The sequence below is a fragment of the Astatotilapia calliptera genome, chromosome 6 (assembly GCF_900246225.1).
Source record: "Astatotilapia calliptera chromosome 6, fAstCal1.2, whole genome shotgun sequence".
NCBI classification, from domain to species: Eukaryota; Metazoa; Chordata; class Actinopteri; order Cichliformes; family Cichlidae; genus Astatotilapia; species Astatotilapia calliptera.
This window is the reverse complement of record NC_039307.1, coordinates 4,638,344-4,658,036: the sequence shown is the minus strand read 5'-3', so window position 1 is coordinate 4,658,036 and position 19,693 is coordinate 4,638,344. Positions and strand designations below refer to the sequence as shown.

The 19,693-nt window shown below is 41.4% G+C and overlaps 1 protein-coding gene across 2 annotated transcripts; it reads right to left on the bottom strand.

Annotated features, from left to right (window-relative positions):
• Window positions 1–1,713: 1,713 nt before the first annotated feature.
• LOC113023618 (E3 ubiquitin/ISG15 ligase TRIM25-like) lies at window positions 1,714–18,933 on the bottom strand. 2 transcript variants are annotated; one of them, XM_026169814.1, is made up of 10 exons: window positions 18,889–18,933; window positions 13,794–14,412; window positions 11,421–11,516; window positions 11,074–11,307; window positions 8,952–9,120; window positions 8,444–8,512; window positions 8,257–8,346; window positions 6,258–6,395; window positions 6,081–6,140; window positions 1,714–5,997 (listed from the first exon to the last, which is right to left on the bottom strand). In XM_026169814.1, the coding sequence occupies exons 2-10, from the start codon at window positions 14,388–14,390 to the stop codon at window positions 5,465–5,467; spliced, it is 1,986 nt and encodes a 661-aa protein (XP_026025599.1). In that variant the 5' UTR covers window positions 14,391–14,412; window positions 18,889–18,933; the 3' UTR covers window positions 1,714–5,464. The 2 variants fall into 2 exon arrangements, with proteins under 2 accessions (XP_026025599.1, XP_026025598.1); XM_026169813.1 differs by lacking the exon at window positions 18,889–18,933 and adding an exon at window positions 14,652–14,786.
• Window positions 18,934–19,693: the final 760 nt, after the last annotated feature.

Below are 19,693 nucleotides of genomic sequence, written 5' to 3'. Positions count from 1 at the left end.
GAACAATGAATAAATGAATAGACAGATATATTAACTTATTTGATATCCTGTTTTAGGGCGCTGTCAAAGAAATCAAGCATTAGGAAAGAAAATGAAAGATCTTTATGTTTAATCATTTTTAACATTTGATTGTTAATTACATTATTTAATTTAATATATAAATACAAGGAACAGGCTATGAATGCATACAGGGGTGGGGAACTCGAGGCCTCCAGGGCCTGTTTCCTGCAGGTTTTAGTTAACACCCTGGGTCAACACACCTGAATCAAGTGATTAGCTCATTACCAGGCCTCTGGAGAACTTTAAGACACGTTGAGAAGATCATTTAAATCAGCTGTGTTGGATCAAGGACACATCTAAAACCTACAGGACACTGGCCCTGCATCACATGCTGAAAGACAGCCAGCTGAGTTTTAACTGATGACTTCTCCAGCTCTTTTATATCTTTATTTATGCAGGTTTTTTTGCTTACATATTTAAGATCTTCCAGAATACTGCTGTGATAATAACCCCATTAGCTGAAAAAGCTTTAATGTTTAAATGACTAAAGAGATCATTAGTTATATTCATACAATCTTGGAGAAAAACTGGATGGTGGAAGGATGGGAAAACAAATATACTTCAGATGAGTACTTTTTAAAGTACTTTTAGTTGTTAACACACAGAGACTTGAAGCCTGGAGAGGTGGAGGTATGCCCGGGAGTGGAGTGTGATGAAAGTTAGTAGTAGCAATACGGTATACATGTGTGTGAATGAGAGGGAGACAGATGTAACAATGAAGATGCAACGAGTCAAAATAGTGAAGGCGGATGAGTTTAAATACCTGGGGTAAACCATCTACAGCAGCAGATAGGGCATAAGAGGGGTGAGGACAGGGTGGAGTGGGAGGAGATGAGTGTCAGGGTGATTTGTATGAATGATAAAAGCAAGAATGAAAGGGAAGGTTTTAAATATGGTAGTGAGACCTGCAGTGATGGGTCTGGGCTGGAAACAGTGGCACTGACAAAAAAGATAAGCCGAAGGTGGCAGAGGTGAAGAGGCTAAGATTTTAAGTTTGCGTGAGCACAACCGAAGGATTAGTAATTAATACATCAGCGAGACAGCTGAGGTTGAGTGTTTTGTAGTCAAAGTTAGAGAGATAAGCGTGTGTGTCAGAGGAAGGATGGTGTATATTGGATAAAGGATGTTGGATATGGAGCTACTAGGCAGGTAAAGAATATATAACACAGGTTGAGAGTGTTTATAATGAATAACAGGATCAATTAAACAGCAGCTTAAATACATTTGAGAAGTATTCAAGGTGACAATAGACAAATAATAGTGTTTAATAATATTTATAAAGGTTAGTTATGAAAATCATGACAGGAAAGGGAAAGATTGCGTTATGACAAAGTGGATATCCAAACTGAAGATAATTCTCTGTCTAAATGTCTTAAAAATATTATTTAAAATTTGTAAAATTCACATTTATATACATTGTGCAAAAAAAGCAGCTGTTGTCAGAACTTTGCCTTAATCAGCGCCATATAATCCACAGTCTGGCATCCATAACAGGGCAGCATTAATCAGCTGCTCTTCCTGGCAGCCTCAGGTCTAACATCTGAACTAGACATGAGATGTGGGCGGGTGATGTCGATATGTGGCAGCAAAAGAGCAAAATTCTTTGACCTGCATCTTATTTGGCTTAAAGTGTCTTTAAAAGAAACAAAGCCATTTGAGAATCAGAAAAACCCTTTATTAGCAATATTCACTGGTTAACTTGCAATGCAGTTTTTGATTATGCAATATAGCAATTCAAGAGAATACAGCATGAACACCTTAAATATAATGTACTAACAAGCACTTTTTCAAAGACAGTAAGAGCACAAGATGGTTAACCACTGAAGCGTTACAGAAACACACGTACTGCTACACTTCTGTGTGATGCAAAGACTACAGTTAAGCTGACATTCACTAATTTACACAGAACAAATCATCTCAGTCCTGGAGTCTGCTTAAACTCGAAAAGTACTACAGGAAGTTAAAAAAAAAAAAAAATGTTTTGATTAATTGTATACACCACTATTATGTGATTTCAACGTAAGGTAGTAAGAGTACACAAGTGTCACCACGGTCCAGGAAAGGTATTGATAGTTTCTTAAACCCTTCTATGCTTTCTCCACTGTGATAAGCTGATTGCACCACACAGGATCAGATCCAGTACACCAATATCAGTGTACAACCTAAAATTATACTTAGTTTATGGATTGCACACTGTTTGTGTGAACCTTTCCTTGCTTATCACTCAGTCTGAACAAAAGTGTCTTTTGAACCTTTTAAATATAGTAAAGTTTGTCCAACTTTGTCAAAAAGAACAAAGTTAGGAGCTGTGACTGAACCACAAACTTCACTGTTAAAGCACACCGAAGATGTTCAACACTTAGTCTCATTTCTATAAGATGCACGTCTGACTCTTAAAGTGATCACTATATTAAACACTTTAACACCTGGTGGACTGGAGTATGCCACATCAGGAAGAGAGTCGTTGTTCTTACAGGCCGGAGTAAACTTTGCTACAACAAATAATTTACCCCTTTGAAACCGTACGTTTTGCTACATTTCCTCCACCTTTTTAAAGCCAACAAGGTTTTCTGATGGCTTGTTAGTTTAGTATGCCTACCATAGAAAAACGTGTATAGCATTTTATTTCTATGGGGCATCCCATGCAAGCATGATATCCCAAGATCAAATCCAGGATCTGATCAGCTGCAGATAATCGGTGACTCTTGCCATAAAAACAACCCAAATACAAAAGAGGAGAGAGACTTTCAGAACATGATGAAAACAGAGGAAACATGGCTTCTGTTCCCATCAGTTGAAAGAAGTGAGCATTTGGAGCTGGGTGATACAAGCTACAGCATAGATTCTCTTATGCTGATAAAATTTCCATGACATGTGCGGTGCTTGTGCACATTAAGCAGCCAATCATGTCACAGAAACATATTTTAGAAACTGACAAATGGAAGTCACTCTAGCTTCATATCAATCTTCAGATGTCAGGTATTTACAAATAATTTCTTCGTTTACAGTTTGGACAGATTTGAGCATTTTTGTAACGTAACGCTGAGGCAAATCTTTAAAGTCACCACACATTGTTCATATCATGAAAAACCGCTGCATCACCCAGTCTTAGAACCTCAGTTCCCACACTCTAAAACAAAGTCTCCACATGCAGAATTGATATCGAAACACTATGCAAACATGTGCGTCACAGGTAGACTCCCTGCTTGATCCAGCTGTAGTCACATCTGTTCAACAGTGCACGATACATAACCTGCACAGGACACACACTGTATGTGTGTGTTCTGCAAGAACTGCAGAAAAAGCAGGAAATAAATAAACTCTCCGAAAAATAAAAACACCACAAGGAAACCCTGACACCATTGAAAGTGAAATTATTGTATACATTAAAAAAAACCAACATACATTTATATGGTTTTTATCTTTTGAGTTTAGGTCTGATGTTGTTTTCTATCCTGCTTTCTCTCGACACCAAGACATTTCATTTTGACTTGATGCAGTTTTAAAAGCAAACTTTGTTTTTAAATACTTTTCTTAAAGTGACTTGAACACATATTTGCTTCACAGTCACTAGAAAAATACAGGATATAGTGCATTACCTGCGTTTTGAGACAAATTCATTTAAATGAATCAGCTGCTGAATATCACATCCAGCACAGATAATAAAAGTTAATAACATCAGATATGACATGCTATTAACTCTTGATACCCACTTCGGTTGTTTGCGTAACTCTGTCTACTAGTACTGTCAGATAGGACCGAGAAACCGCTGCCATATATTCCTCAGATCTTACAGACGTTATTAGCAGAAAGCACTACTAATCAGGACATTCACATTCTGCGTCTCAAATCGAGCATTTCTGTTCTCCCACTTGCCATTTTGAGATTGGCAAGTACAGCTACACGCATTGCACAGCAAGTATTTGGATGCACACGTGTAGCTGAACGTTTTATTACCCTCAAATACCACCAAGAAATTATCACTCAGTAGCAGGAGAGTGCATTGACAGCACTGATTGCAACAAGAATGCTTTGCTGCCTAACTTAGGCATTAACATTACGTGCTGTGGCAATGTCATCGTTATTGTAAACGGGTGGATGGACATGGGGCGGTCAGAGGTTCAAAAAAAGTTGGAAACGGCCCCAAGATTTGGCAACTAGAGCAACAGTACATCAGGAATGTCAAACTCATTTCCCACTGTGAGCCACATACAGACCACTTTGATCTTAAGTGGGCTGAACCTGTGAAACTCCCAGTTCTGTCAGTATAAAGATGCAGTTTCAAAAGCACATCTCTTTTTCTACATCATAAGGAAGTCCTGCTGCAGCAAACAACAGAAATCTGTCAGCATGTCTCTGGGCTTAAAATGAAAATTAATAAATGTGTATAATTACAGGAAGGCGCTCATTGCTCACTGCCCAGACTGTAATTATAAAACAGAATATTTTTTATTAATTCACAGAAAATGCATTTTTTTTTATGTGGACCCATTGTAAAAATAATTACATTTCTACTCATGTCTATCAGTTACCCATGTACTTTGATGTAGCTGAATCGGCATGGGGAAGGTCTATACCCGCAGCAAAAGCTGTAAAACCTATGAAAATACAGTTAAGAGTCCAAAATATTTGCCCTTCTTCACATTTTCCAAAGTGGGCCAGTTTGGAATCTTTGTTTGGCCAATCCTAGCCCACGGGCCTCATGTTTGACACCCCTGATGTACATGAAAAGCAGTAACAGAAATCTCTATGAGACAGTGATATTTAACCTGATCAAACGTCAATAAAGATGCTAATCAGTTGTGTAAAGACAACATTTTCCTCTTCAACAACAGCTGAACAAATAGTTCCCAGAGAGCAGCTATAATCGGTCCTGATGTGAAAAATATCGTGGTTCAACTTTTTGGTGTTTAAAACATTCAAAAAATTATTGCTAACTAATTACTTTTTCTAATCAATCTTTTTTTGTTCCTCCATTTAAATAATTGTATATAATTTTATGTAGATTAAGTCTGTAATAACGAGCGATTGATTAAAGGTGCCCTGTGGAGCTTCTAACTACTGTCAGCACTGATGCATAGAATTTATGATGCCTCAATTTAGTTTCATGGTTATTTACTGAACCAGTTCATGAATCCAACAAGCCAAAAAAATGCAGCGACCAACACCTACACATGCAGTTAAGTAGAAGGCAGCTTGTTAACCATAATAATTAGCTTGTTAATTACATAATGCATTTTAATAAATTAGCTTTGCAAAATTTCTTTCCTGCACTTTTAGACCTAAAAAAAATTTAATGAATATTCTACAGTTACGTATAGTTACATAGTGACAATAAGTGACGTGTTTACAAGAAAACTCCACTGGGCACCTTTAACAAAGAGCCGACTGGCTGACTGCAAACTCATTGCTGCAGCTTGCACAAAGTAATGAAGGAGCCACTCGAGAAAATCCAGAAGGCTGGATAGACAGCCTGAGCGAAGGGGAACATGAAGGAGTGGAAGGGATACGCCCTGTCAGCCACGTTGTAGAATGTAGCAGTGCCGGCCTCGCAATCCAACAGCACGCCTACGCGCTTTGGATTTGGATTAACAAGCACGGTCTCGCTGCTGTTATGCCAGACTGACAACTTGACATTAAACCACTCGACGCACCAGGACTGGGCGTTGCGGCCCAGTCGACTGGTGGGGCCTTTGCGGTCGATGCTGTTGTAAGCCAAGCCTATGCCAACGAAGTTACTGCTGCTCAGTCGCACTTCCCAGTAATGGCGCCCTGTAGAGAAACCCTTGGAGGCGAGCACCTGGGAGCAGACAGCAAAGCGTTCGGGGCAGTCGGGGTAGTTTATGTGATCGTCTGACACCGAGGCCTTAGTGAAGTTCTCAGTCAGCGCGATGCGTTTATGGGCGGTCCTTGGATTGAAGGTGAGTACTGTGCCATCTGGAACGGACAAAAAGAAAGATCATTTCACAACAGCCACAGCTGCTGTTACCACATGATGGAAAGACACCTGCTACACTTACATTTCAGTAGTTCACTTCTCTTTTCAGCTGTGCTTATGTCTGGGGGAATATCTGTAGTTTCTACAATTAAAGACAAATGCGATTAGATCTCAAACAACAGGAACAGGCTCCCATAAACTAGTCCATTTCTGAGCTTTAAGCAAGGTTTAGCATAAAACGCAAAAATCTGATGTTTACCTGGTTTCTGTTTAGGTTCAGCTGCAGGAGTACGGCCTCTGGGTTTCCCTCCAAACTCCAACAGGTTTTCCATTGAACGGCCAGTATTTTTATCACCCATACCGTCCCCAGTGGTCTGAGGATTTTTTGGTTTGGGTTCTAGAAAAACAAGAGAAGTATTTATAAAATTAAATGTGCATATATCAGATTTAAGAGACAAACTCTTAAACGAAAGAGCGGCATGGACCTCAAATTTGTGGGAGGATTTTGTAACAGCAACGACGGTCTTTTGTCCCCCCTCATTCAAGAGTCAAACCAGGAAGCAAGTGAGCCATTTGTGTAGTTTCACCCATGTAAACAGTGATATCAGGTATATCTGCTTTTTATTGTAATGATATAGGAAAGCATATTTTGCCTCAGCTTTCTGTGTGCTCAGTGGGTGAGTCAGACATCAGCATTCTGAAATGAGCCACTAATGAAGCTGCAGACAGCTGCATGTGCACAGTAGAAAGTACAAATATTAAATTACAAGTATAAATATTTTTAAAGGCTTTTTTTAAATCAGAAATGAATGATGATTCCAAATATGTGGGAGTTTTTTTTTTTTTTTTATCCTGTTGACTAACAAATTTACAGTATGGAACTGCTCCCATTCATTTAGAGAGGAGCTTCAAATTAAGCGCAGTACAAATGTGAAGCAAACATGTAGAACAGTCATTCCCAAAGTCAAGAGTTCTGCAGCCAACTTAAACAAGAAAATCCCATCTCTCCCACTCAATCTAAATTTTCACTGATCAAAATACAAGATAAAGAGATCCATCCATCATTCGCTTATCCTTTACAGCGTTGCTGGAGCCTATCCCAGCTGTCATAGGGCGAGAGGCAGGGTACACCCTGGACAGGTCGCCAGTCTATCGCAGGGCCAACACACAGAGACAGACAACCAGTCGCGCTCACAATCACTCCGACATTCACACATATGGGCAATTTAGATTAATCAATTAACCCATCCCCGCAAACTGCGTGTCTTTAATGGCGTCCCCGGAGTACCATGCAAACACGGGGAGAACATGCGAACTCTACACAGAAATACCCCAGCCTGACGGTGGATTTTAACTCAGGACCTTCTTGCTGTGCGGCAACAGTGCTAACCACTGTTCCACCGTGCTGCCCCAAGATAAGATAATGCTAAATATAGATAAAAAGATGTATTTACTAAAAAATGCTATTAAAAAAACCCAATAACCATAAACAACACAGGCTGTTGGCTATAAATTGATAATGCCACGCAGTCATACGCAAAGTGTAAAGGTCAATGTGCAACCCAAGTGCCACTGGGTCACACAATACATTTTCTAATGTAATGGGATTACATTTTCTTGCAGCCCACCAGGGGGTCCCAGCCCACACTCTGGGAATCACTGATGTAGAGGAATACTTCTTTAATGGCTGTTGCCTGACCCATACCAGAAACCCATTTCTGTGCAATAAAAGTGCTTCTTCCTGTCATTGCCTTTCACAATAAGAGACTTTGACAGCCCTCTGTGCTGACTGCAAATCACAGAAGTCAAAACAAATAACAGAATTTAGGATTACAATAAAATCTATTTTAGTCTTATTAGATATGAATAACATTTATAGACATTTTGCTGGTTTTTGAGTTGCTGTGCCAATTAAATGGAAGATGACATTTTTCCTTATCAAACACTACAAATCTGGACTGATTTCATGAAGTGAATTAACTAAATTCTTTGAACTATGAGTTAAATTACAAATAATGCATGAATATAAAATGTCTGAATAATTTATCATTATTAATGGTGGTACTGTACAAGTCACATCAGTAAATGCAGAGGCTAAAGTCATTTCCTGTACACCTGTAGTTCATTAAAAAAACTGCATGACCATACAACTAAAATAATGAAAAATCTCCACAAACATATCATTATGTGCTCAGTATCGACAATATAGTTCAACCACAAGACGGCAACACAAAATGAAAATGAAAGCATTTTCATACTTGGAGTCTTTTTCTTCTGGGCTGTTTTGGCCTGAGGACCTGGACTGTGAGACCTGGGGAGTTTAAGGTGACCTGGACTGGACTCCACCTCTGAAGAAGCAGTAAATAAAAGAACAGACATTTATGCTTGACCGGTTATAAAAATCTTGTTTTATAAACCTGGTACTGGACAGATGAATTGACTTACCATATTCCAATAAATTTCCGGAGCCCAGTGGAGACCCCACTGTAGACCACAGAGTAGTGTAGGCTGAACCTGGTTTTTCAATGAAAGCATGAACATTGAGTCATTACAGTATTGACTCTTTATCAACACTTAATGTATTCAACCTCGACCACAGAACGCGGTATCAATTTGAGTATTTTCAAAATATACTGTTCAGAAAAAAATTAAGGGAACACTTGAACAATATTAACTGCCTTGATAGTTGGTGTGATTTTTATCCTGCTCTCAGTAAAGATGTTCAACTTGAAATTTTCCTTCAACAAGATCCGATACACGATTTAAGTGTTCCCTTAAATTTTTGAGCAGTTTGATTGGAATCCTGTTTTCATTGGTCCCCACATGAAACAACTCACCAGCTGCCAAAATATCAGGGTTAACTTCTGCAACAAAATTGGACACCATCTTCACTAAACTTCCTCAATGAACCTTAAACTTTAAAACGTCAGACAAAACGGGTCCATGCACTCACCTGGTGTATTTAATGGTAGTCGGCTCTCGACGGGCTGTTTGAAGATCTCTGTCAGATGCTGCTTCAGGGCAGCAGCAAAGGCCTGTGATGCCAAAACCTTCTTGGAGTCCAGGCTGATTTTAGGGGAGTAAGGCTCAAAGTTAATAGCTTGGGGGAGGTTAAATGGTGCCTGAGAAGAGAGGAACACAATGTTGTACGCTCAGTCAAGATAATCATATCCCCTTTTACAAAATGTAATAAACTACTATGTGATGTAATACATTTATAATAAACAAACAGATCTATGTGTACACATGTGGGGTTTTTGTGATGGTTGTGTTAAAATATCCCTCTAACACAACTATCATAAAATCAGAAATCACATCTCTGTTAGAGAACAACAATTGTTTAGAATTAAATTATATTTGACTTATATAGCACCAAATCCAAAATACAGTTGACTCATGGGGCTTTATGTTGCAACATAAAGACCCTACAATAATACAGAGAAACCCACAACAATCAAACGACCCCCTATGAGCAGGTGGTGACAGTGGGAAGGAAAAACTCCCTTTTAACAGGAACCTCCAGCAGAACCAGGCTCAGGTGGGGGCAGCCATCATCCCCAAACAATACTATTTACATGCAATATATTGATTAGACGTTGCTGACAATGCCTAGCAAGCGGAGACTCCTCTGACTTTTAACGAGTTTGGTTCTAAATGCTTTACTGCTGATTGTAGGACCTCATTTGCTAGTTTCGAGTCTCGCTGAATAAAACATATATAGGGAGTGTTTTATTTATATCGCACCAGATCACAAAAACATTTGCTTCAATGTGCTTTATATTGTAAGGTTAGGACACTAAAATAAAGCAGAGAAAACTCCAACAACTCTGTGACTGTGGGAAAGTAAAACTCCCTTTTAACAGGAAGAACCCTACGCCAGAAGCAGGCTCAAGGAGGGGCAACTATGTGCCCTGACTGGTTGGGGCTTTTATCATTTTGGGTGGTTACATTTCTCTGTGAGTATATTAGGTGTATATGGTTGTTTTTGGTTGGAACAGCAGAGAGACGTAAGCCAAATACTCTCCTGTTTACAGTTAGTTGCCCCTCAAGTTTAAATGGTCTGCTGCCGACTCTGAACCTAAGCCCAGTCACCTAGGCTTTGTACCCAAACCTAGCTTACAAAACTCAATTATGTGACCCAATTGTTTAACCTGACCTTCAACAGGTTGGGTTTGGTGTCCAACCCGAACCAACAATGGCATTTAAAGCCAACCCAACAGCTTGACCTAACCCTAACTTCTTGTTTAAAGTGTCTATCCATAACCGATGTTGGGTGTGCTGCCACCCAACATTTAAAACACTACCTCATTTAAAACTGACCTAGCCCCATAAGCCCGACAGATCTGTGGCCTAAAGGTCGTAAGTGCCGTTTAGGGAGCTCAAGGAGCCTGAAATATTCTAACATGTTTAGGAAAAAAAAAAAAAAAACTATCAAAGCTTTTCATAATAAAGGCAATGGTTGGTTCTCCAAAACAGAGGGGAAGCGATTAGAGTTATGATAGCCAAGGAATTCTTCTTTGAATTTTTGCTATTTTTTTGGGGTCATAGGGAAACGGTCAACTTTTTTTAAAATTCCCATTTGATACATTTCACCCATTTTCAAGCAATAAAACTCAAACATCAAGGTCCAAGGTTCTGAAATGTGGTTTGCTTGGCATTTTAGATTCGAGACACACCGACTATGAAATTCTTGGCCAACATCACCATGGACCTTATTCGTTACCCCCTCTGTTCCTTGGAAACAAAAGCCATTCGTCATCAAAGTAAGTGGGGTGTTTGAAATTCTTCCAGCAATTTTCCACACAGAACATTTAACTAGTAGAGGGCCAGACCCTGATATCAGTCTACGATTGAATGGGTCAAGTTGGTATTCTTATACTTTGCCAAGCAAAATGAACATGCTGTTCACTTTGTAAATTACGGCTCACACTGCAGGAAGGGGAAAGGCAACATGAGGGTGCGGCTGCTTTTATCGTGATTCAGGTCTGTTTTAGAACCATTACTCACTTTTTATCATGTGTTAGTATGTTATCATTACTAGCAGCTGTATGAATTAACAATCACAGACGTCCCACCTGCAGGAAGGCCTGGGTTTGAGAGCGACTCAGCAGGCTGTGGATTTCTTCTTTAGCTTTCGTCATGTTGTCAACGTTGTCACCAAACTTCTTCATAAGAACTCTGAGTTTGGTCTGACCAGTTTCCACCTCTCGGTCCACTGCGTTCAGAGCTTCGCGCTCATCTTGGACCAACATCTCCTTCATCTGCTGATACTCAGCTGTCAAAGCTCTCTTCCTGCTGGTCGCCAAGTCCTGGAGGACAGGAGTGAGAAAACATTCATAACTGGATCAGCAAAGAAATAATTCAAAGTAATACAAAATGTTCCTTTAGCCTCATCTTTGTTTTTGCTTATGAGAAGTCTTACCTTTAGCTTGTTCTGCATGTCCTTCATTTCAAATATGATGGTCTCATTTTTCACAATCTTCCCATCTAGCAAACCCAAATTGCTCCTCAGGTCAGACTGCAAAGAGGGAAACATGATACAGTCACTTACTTTAGCCCTGTCTCTTTACAAAAAAAAAAAAAATAAATTAAAAAAAAAAAATTTTTTGGCATAAGTGATAACTTTGGCCGTAACCTTGGCTTTCTGGCTTCACAATGAGGGTAAACTCCTAAATGGATGCTATGGTTATACTCAGGTTATCAAGTCTCTCTTTTCATAATTCAGATATTCTAATGACAGCATAACCAATATCGAAAGATAACAGACGTGCAACCCAAAATTTTAAAGCTGTGAGCAGCTAAAAAGGAATTCCACTCATTCATATTTTAAAGCAGTTCTCAAACTGTGAGACACCTGCCAGTATTAGGCTACGTTCACACTGCAGGCGAAAGCGCATCAAATCCGATTTTTTTTGACCCTATGCGACCCATATCCGATAATGGTGTGACAGTGTGAACGGCACAAATACGATATTTTCAAATCCGATCTGGGTCACTTTCGTATGTGGTACTGAATCCGATACATATCCGATGTTTTAGAAAGCGACTGCTGTTTGAACGGTCATTAAATCTGTCTTTTACGTCACCGACACAAGACAGACGCCAATTATTAGCACCAGAGAAGACATCGCGAACGCTTCCTGGCCATCCAGTGAAACTGTTGGGAAGACAACGTGAACATTTTATTTGTACTGTATAATCTGAAGATTCTGACAGAAATCTGCAACTATCCTTTGAAGCACCACTCCTCTAAAACAGCAATAAGGATCATTATTAGGTTATTTACATTATTATGTAAATAACAAAATAACTTAAAGCAAAAATTGGGAAACGTAAAGTCCGACGTCTTTATATTAAGGGCCATCAGTCAAACAATATTGTTTGGTCTGGGTCTAAACAGAGCGCGTTGTGTGTGAAGTCTTCTTTTGCGCATTGCGGGCCGCTTTGAGCGTTCACACTAGAGCGCGTTTGCTGTCGCATTTTATTTGTAGTGTGAACAAGCAGACAAAAAATAAAAAAAAAATAAAAAAATAAATCGGATTTGATCAAAAAAAAATCGGAATTGAGCATCAAGACCTGCAGTGTGAACGTAGCCTTAGTTTCTGCATCTGCAGTTGTGCAAGGACTACTAAGGTTCATCAATTTTGTCTCTTAGGTAAACGTAAGGCTCTGTGCAAACACCTGTGTTTCTGTGAAATGCCACACTATGATGTAGCAATTATGTATGGATCCTTCTGAGCCTCCAAACGGACATTCAAAACGTAGGAATGACTACTCGACCTCATCAGGTTGTAGAGTGCGGTTTGTAGGCCCTATACTATTTGAGGATCTGCGTGGGTGAATGCAAAGATCTGTTCTGAGTTGTCCACAAGGCACTGCTACAACTGAGTTAAAAGATGGACGTAGCTTCCATGTCTGAAAAGTAAAGGCCATGTCTAACATCTCTTTTCCATTAGAACCTACTCGCCTCGACTCAACTTTACTCTACTTGATTTCAGTCGTTTTCCATTACAACTGAGTACCAAGCTGAAGCTTACTTCAGCTCAGTACACATTTTACTGGTCACTGGTTTAAATTGCTAGTTTGAGCTCTTAATGAATAAAATATGATGCTCATTTTGTGAATTATGGTCCTATTTGCTGTCAGAAAGGAGGATGAATCAGGCTAGGCATATGTTATTCAATAATCATCCGTGTTTCAGTTTCTTATCTAGATCTGTGACATCTGGAAAACTACACAGCTTGAGGCTTTGCAGGACTCTTATAAATAGTGGGAGATGTCATGATAGCTACATCCATAGACTGTATCCAGGTACTGGACAAAAGTCCAGTCTATTGCAGCTCCTAGACTGTGGAACAACCTCCCGATTGCCATTCGCTCTTCTGAGACTGTTCAGTCTTTTAAATCTCGTTTAAAGACCCATCTTTTTACTCTGGCTCTGACGTAAAATAGTTTGATTATCATTTGGTTGGTTTCTATGTTTGTCTTGTCTTGTATTGTTTGGTAATTTTGTCTTATTTTATTTATTTCCTAACTTGTGACGCACTTTGATCAAAACTGTTGTTTTTAAATGTGCTATATAAATAAATTTTGATTGATGGATTGAAAAGTGGAACTGGAACAACTACTCATCCATGGCATCTACCACTTTTCTCAAGTACGTGAAACTCAGGCTAGCCATCCTGATGAAAATACAGAAACTAAGACATAATTATGTTTTAACAGGAAAAATAAACCCATCTTTGTTTAGATGTGGCTCTTTAAACTTCTCAGGTGAATACTGACAAACACACACCTCTTTCCGGCTCCTTTGTTCATCAGGGGTTGTGAAGGAACATCCTTTGTGGACCTGCTGGAGGCAGAAGCTGCAGATTGGCCGATCATGCTGGGTGCAGAAGAGCTCCATCAGCTTGTGGTGGTCGGGGCAGATGCGCTCCAACAGGTCCCCGACAGGCTCGCTCAAGCTGTGCAGACGGAAAATAGGATTTTCCCGGTGAGGGCGCAGGTGCTCCTCACAGTAAGACGCCATGCAGGTGAGGCAGGTCTTCGACGCCTCTGTTTCCATGCAGGTATCACAGCGGAGGATCTCCTTTTTCTTCACTTGGCTCTCCTCTGCAGTCAGGTTGGGTTCGTTCTTGCTCGATCTCACTTTAAAGGTCTCCACGACGGCGGTGAGGACCGTGTTTTTCTTCAGCTCGGGTCTGGTGGCGAACAGGGTCCGACACTGAGGGCAGCTGTACGACTCCTTCCATGTGGCGAGCAGGCAGTCCTGGCAGAAGTTGTGTCCGCAGGGGATGGTCACCGGACAGTCAAAGGTGCTCAGACAGATGCTGCAGGTCAGCTCATCCTCCAGACTCATGATAGAAAACTGAGACTCGTCCACTTCGGCCATGATGGGACTGACGTGAGTGAGCCTGTGAGGCACAAACGAAACTGACTTGAGGAGGCGGAAAACGAAAGTAAATTTTTTCGCGTTATTTCCTTGAACCTAATATTCGATACATTCGGTAAATTTTGTTTTTAAAAGAATAAAAATCCGCTAATGTAACATAAACCACCCTGCTATAATATATTTGAATATAAAGCGCGACACGTTTTTACATAAATCACAAAATTAAAGTCGCTTAAATATATTCGGACTATCCGTCATTACCTGGATTCGTTTGGGTGTGCAGCACGCAGTCCAAATGGATAAACAACTTCGGACTTTACGCTGCCGTGTTGTACGCAGTTCACAGCTCCTGCGGAAGTCACTCCTCCCACCCTGTACGTGTGACTCAAAAGCGCACTTGCGCACACGCAGTGGACCACAGGCAGAAACCAGTTACATACATAATCTCTCTACCTGAAACCAAACTAACACACACGAGGGAAGTGCGTGACAGGTCACACGCAAACAGGGATAATGACAAAAGAACGGAAGGAGGAAAGCTTCTCCCTGTTTTTGTGTGCAGTCATCATTGTTTAGACTTTTAGTAGCATTCGCTGTGTCAGCACCATCAGTGATCCGGTTTATCCACAAAGTCATTTTGTGCAAAAATGAATTCAATATTTTACCTGAAGCTAAGTTGATCATATAAATTGAATAACTGCTACACATTAAATAGAATTTCTGTGTTTTATTTATTAGCGGTGTTTAAAGAAATCGTTCTGATTTGACTCATATGACAAGGATGCCATCAGGGCTGGACTGAGACAAAAAATAAAAAAAATAAAAATCGGCCGTGGCATTTTTGGTCCAGGCGGCCAAATAACTGGTATTGAAACAGGTTTAAATCAGGTTGGTACAGTTGTTGTTGGGTTAGTCATGCAGCACGTGACAATAATTAAAAGCTACACTTAGCTTTTCACCAAAGTAGCCATTCATTTTGCCTGAATCCTGTTAATCTCTCCCTCCATCTAATTTCTCACCACGTTCATTTCAGCTTCCTCAGTCGCTTCCTTATTTCTCCGCAGCTGATGCAGCAGTCCTTAATTTTACACATTTGCTGCATTTATTTTTGGTTTTTTATATTGTTTTCTCTCAGCCTACTACTCCACCTTTTGGCCACTTTCGTGCTTAACTTTTTCTACACGGCGCACACTAGCGGACAGCGAAGGGAGGGGAGAGACCCCTCACAACACTTGAGGGGCTTTTAAGAGGTTTGATTGGGCAATCTAGTGTCAGTAATGAAAACGAATGAATGGGCCACTGTCAGCGTGTAAGGTGCGCAGAGGCACTTCAGGCCAGTCCCATCGGCCACAAAGTGCGTCGGACCACCGACGTGGCCAGTGGTATACCAGGTTACCATCCAGGTGGAGGGCAGCAACCCCTCCTCCCTCCCTGACGACCTCAACGCGTTCTACACCAGGTTTGAGACGGACAACACGGCCCAGCTTAAAGAGTTCAGATCCTCACTCAAACCTGGCAGCTCTGCACTCACCTTCAGGACTGAAGATGTGGTGAGAGCCCTCAGGAGGACCAGGGAGAAGAGCTCACCCGGCCCTGACAACATCAGCAGTCGAGTTCTGAGGCACTGTGCAGTGCAACTAGGAAGTGTGTTCTGGACTCTGTTTCAACACTCAATTGACAGTCACACCGTCCCCCAGCTGTGGAAACACTCCACAGTCATCCCCATCCCCAAAAGAAACAACCCAAAGTCTCTGAATGATCTCCGTCCTGTGGCCCTCACCTCCCTGATGATGAAGGCCATGGAGAAGATCATAAAACAGCACATCGTAAGAGCAATTGACCCCCTGATGGACCCACTCCAGTTTGCTTACCGTGCATGCAGAGGTGTCAATGATGCCAAAATCTTCATCTTGGACTCCATCCACAAACATCTGGAGCTCCCTGACTCCTCTGCCAGACTTCGGTTTGCAGATTTCTCATCAGCGTTCAACACTCTGCAGCCTCATATCCTGGCCACTAAACTTTCCACCTGATTTCACCTGGATGATCAGCTAATCCTGTGGATTTTGGACTTTTTGACCAACAGGACTCAGAAAGTTCAGGTCAACAAGTCTCTTTCTGGTCTCTGTTCCACCTGCACTGGCTCCCCCCAGGGCTGTGAGCTCTCCCCCCTGCTCTTCATCCTCTACACCGATGACTGCAGATCCACATAGCCCAACTGTCACCTGGTGAAATATGCTGACGACACAGTTCTCCTGTCACTGCTGTCAGGCCCCTCATGACACCACGGGCCCGCTCTGCAGGAGTTTGTACAGTGGTGTGACAGCTCTAAATTTGAATTGAACGTGAGCAAAACCAAGGAGATGGTGGTGACCTTCTCCAGTATGCACAGGGATCTGGCTGCTTCAGTCACCACCACCATCCATGGGAAGCCAGTGGAGGTAGTTGAGGAGTACAAATACCTGGGAAGCATCTTTGACAACCTCCTGAAATTCTCTGCCAACACAGAGGAGATTCTCAGGAGGTGCCACCAACAGCTATACCTTCTTAGGAAACTCAACTCCTTTGGAGTCAGCACACCCATCATGACTTTCTACTATGCCTTCCTGGAAAGCATCATGACCTTGTCCATCACCTGCTGTTTCCACTCCCTCAGCCTCCAGAACAGGAACAGACTGCAGCACACTGCATCAGTGTGCTCTAAAATCATTGGCCTGCCTGTCAGAACTCTGGCACAGGTTTTCAGACAGGCAGCCAAAATCATCAACAACCCCACTCACATTCTTCACCCCACATTTCAATGGCTCCCCTCTGGACGACGCCTCCGCTGCATTTCCTGCAGGACTGAGAGGAGGAGAGCCACCTTTGTCCCCAAAACCACTCTGCTTTTTAACTCCAGCCGATAAGAACATTTCCCACACCCATAAACTACACTCTTCTTACACTGCTGACACTTTATTCACTTTTAGTCACTTGCAGTTATTTAGTCACCTTCAGTCACTTTAATTTTAAAACTGTCGGGCAGCAGGGGCGCATCCAGATTTTTTTTCATAGGGGTGGCCATAGGGGTAGGGTGACCAACCATCCTATTTTTTGCACTTGTAGACATTAGCCTTTTTACTCTTCAATGCGCCATATAGCGGCTGCAGCAGGTGTGCCACTCTGTGGAGAAAATGGTTGTAAAAATTTCCCATCCCCCAAAATTCCTGCAGTGCTTTAATAGATGTCGGAAGCGGAAAGTCTTGAACAGCCCAAATTTCTTTGGCAATGGAACCGCACTCTCAGCGGAAATACAGTGTCCCAGGAAGTCTAGAATTAGCAACCCAAACTGGCATTTAGACGGGTTAATGATTAGGCCACATGCAGCCAAGCGCTGAAAAACCTGACGCAGATGGGACGTGTGCTGTCTCTTCGAACTGCTGGCCGCCGGGATATCATCTAGATATACAAAAACGAAACACAGCCCGCGCAAGACCAAGACCATCAAACGTTTGGGTGGCATCTTTCAGGCTGAAAGGCAAGCGCAAAAACTCAAAAAGGCCAAACGGAGTAATTATGGCGGCTTTGGGGACATCCTCAGCACGCATGGGAACCTGGTGATACCCATGTACTAAATCAATCTTACAAAAAAAATCAAGGTCCCGTGAAGATGGACGGAAAAATCCTGGATGTGGGGAATGGGATAGCGATTGTTTGCTGTGACGTTATTAAGACGGCGAAAATTCTCATAAGGCCGCCTCCCACCGTCAGATTTGGCCACCATTTGTAACGGGGAAGCCCAGGCACTGCACAATGCCCAGGCGCTCCATAGTCGCAAGTGGTAATCCTTCGCAGCCAGCAGCAGGGAGTTGGCAAGGCCAGGTCGCACTGGAGCTGGCAGAGGAAGAGGTAGGTGAAGAGGAATCCTCCGTCATTTGTTCCTAGCAAGGACAGCATGCTCTCCAAGAGCGGTACCATCACCCAGGCGCGAGAGAGAGGAGTTTCTCAGCCTGCTCTTCATCAGAGAGGGAGTAGCACCTCAGAAGCAGTGCCCTTGAGAGCGGTGTATTTCCCTTGGGCGGGGGCAATCCTGTAGGAGGGTCATCACACACTGGGTGGACAGTGGATCCAGCAACGCCATCACATGATGGCATTTTGTGTCATTGGAATGAAATGCCACGAAGAGCAAACTGAACTTCGACGTGCATGAACCATGAAGGGGGGTTGTGAAGCCAAAAATCCAAAAGTGGTAGAACTTATTTACCTCTTGTTCCTTAAACATCTTGATAATTTATCCCATGTTATTTCACAGTTGGCCGTAACGCTTTATTTTAGATATTGCTGGTGTAACTTTACTCTAAATACTATCCCGGGTTTGTTTGTGGTAGCATTATATTATATGCACGCATATTCTTTTAAAGCAAATACTACTTAACCATCAGGTGATTTGACTCTTCTTCTGTTGACAGGTAAATTTCTGGTAAATTATGTTTGCTTATGTTGCTTTGGCTATACTTACCTTTGTCTGTCCCTTTGTTCTGGTCATATATCCAAAGCAGGTGTGTGGGAGGGGCCAACCCAGCACTTCCTGTTTATATAAGGTCATGAGGTCAGTGATTGATTCACTGGGCACAACCAAATGAAGGGTTTTTTCCTTTTGATAGTATTGTTTATTTTCTTTAAAGTAACGTTTGAGTTGTACTATATGCAGTGTTTTACTTTTCAAATCATTTAGCTGTGTAAACGAGTCTGTCAATTGGATGAATAATTTTATTCCTGTTTATTTGTTTCGATTATCTTGTTTGGTCTAACCTATTTCTAAGGTAGAGAATAATGACATTGAGATGTGTGTAAAATTCTATATAAAACAAGTGAGATTTTGACAACCGGGGTTGTTTTAAAATGGTAGAATGGACATGCAAGGAAATATAGTACACTTAAAAGAAATTTGACCCGTCTGCTGATGCTGTCCTTTCCTTGTCACTTGCTCTACACTACTACCCACTGCTAAATTCAATATGTATACTGTAGTCTTTACCAGGCTACATTTTGTCATTCTATCTGACAGCAAAGTTGACTAATGCAGCTTTCTGGGGGCAGGAGGTTCTTGCACATTAAAATTTTTACAAACCTATTTTAAAGTGTTTTTCTTCATTTGTTTTTTTCTTTTTTAATTTTTATTTTCTGTTAGAATTGTATTACTTTTCTGTTTGATTGTTTGGCTTTGTGGTGGATTTTTCCCATACAGTTTTAATACACTGAGATGGTGACAGAGAAAACACTCTTCACTAACCAATGGGTAACATCATAGTGGCTCTCCTTTT

Bases quoted from the DNA above. Each gene is read 5' to 3' on its own strand.
- LOC113023618 (XM_026169814.1), bottom strand. From the start codon at position 14,390: ATGGCCGAAGTGGACGAGTCTCAGTTTTCTATCATGAGTCTGGAGGAT. The intron at 11,517-13,793 runs GTGTGTGTTTGT...CCCTCTTTGCAG, and splicing joins AACAAAGGAGCCGGAAAGAG to TCTGACCTGAGGAGCAATTT. The intron at 5,998-6,080 runs GTAAGTGTAGCA...TGTCCGTTCCAG, and splicing joins GAGAAGTGAACTACTGAAAT to ATGGCACAGTACTCACCTTC.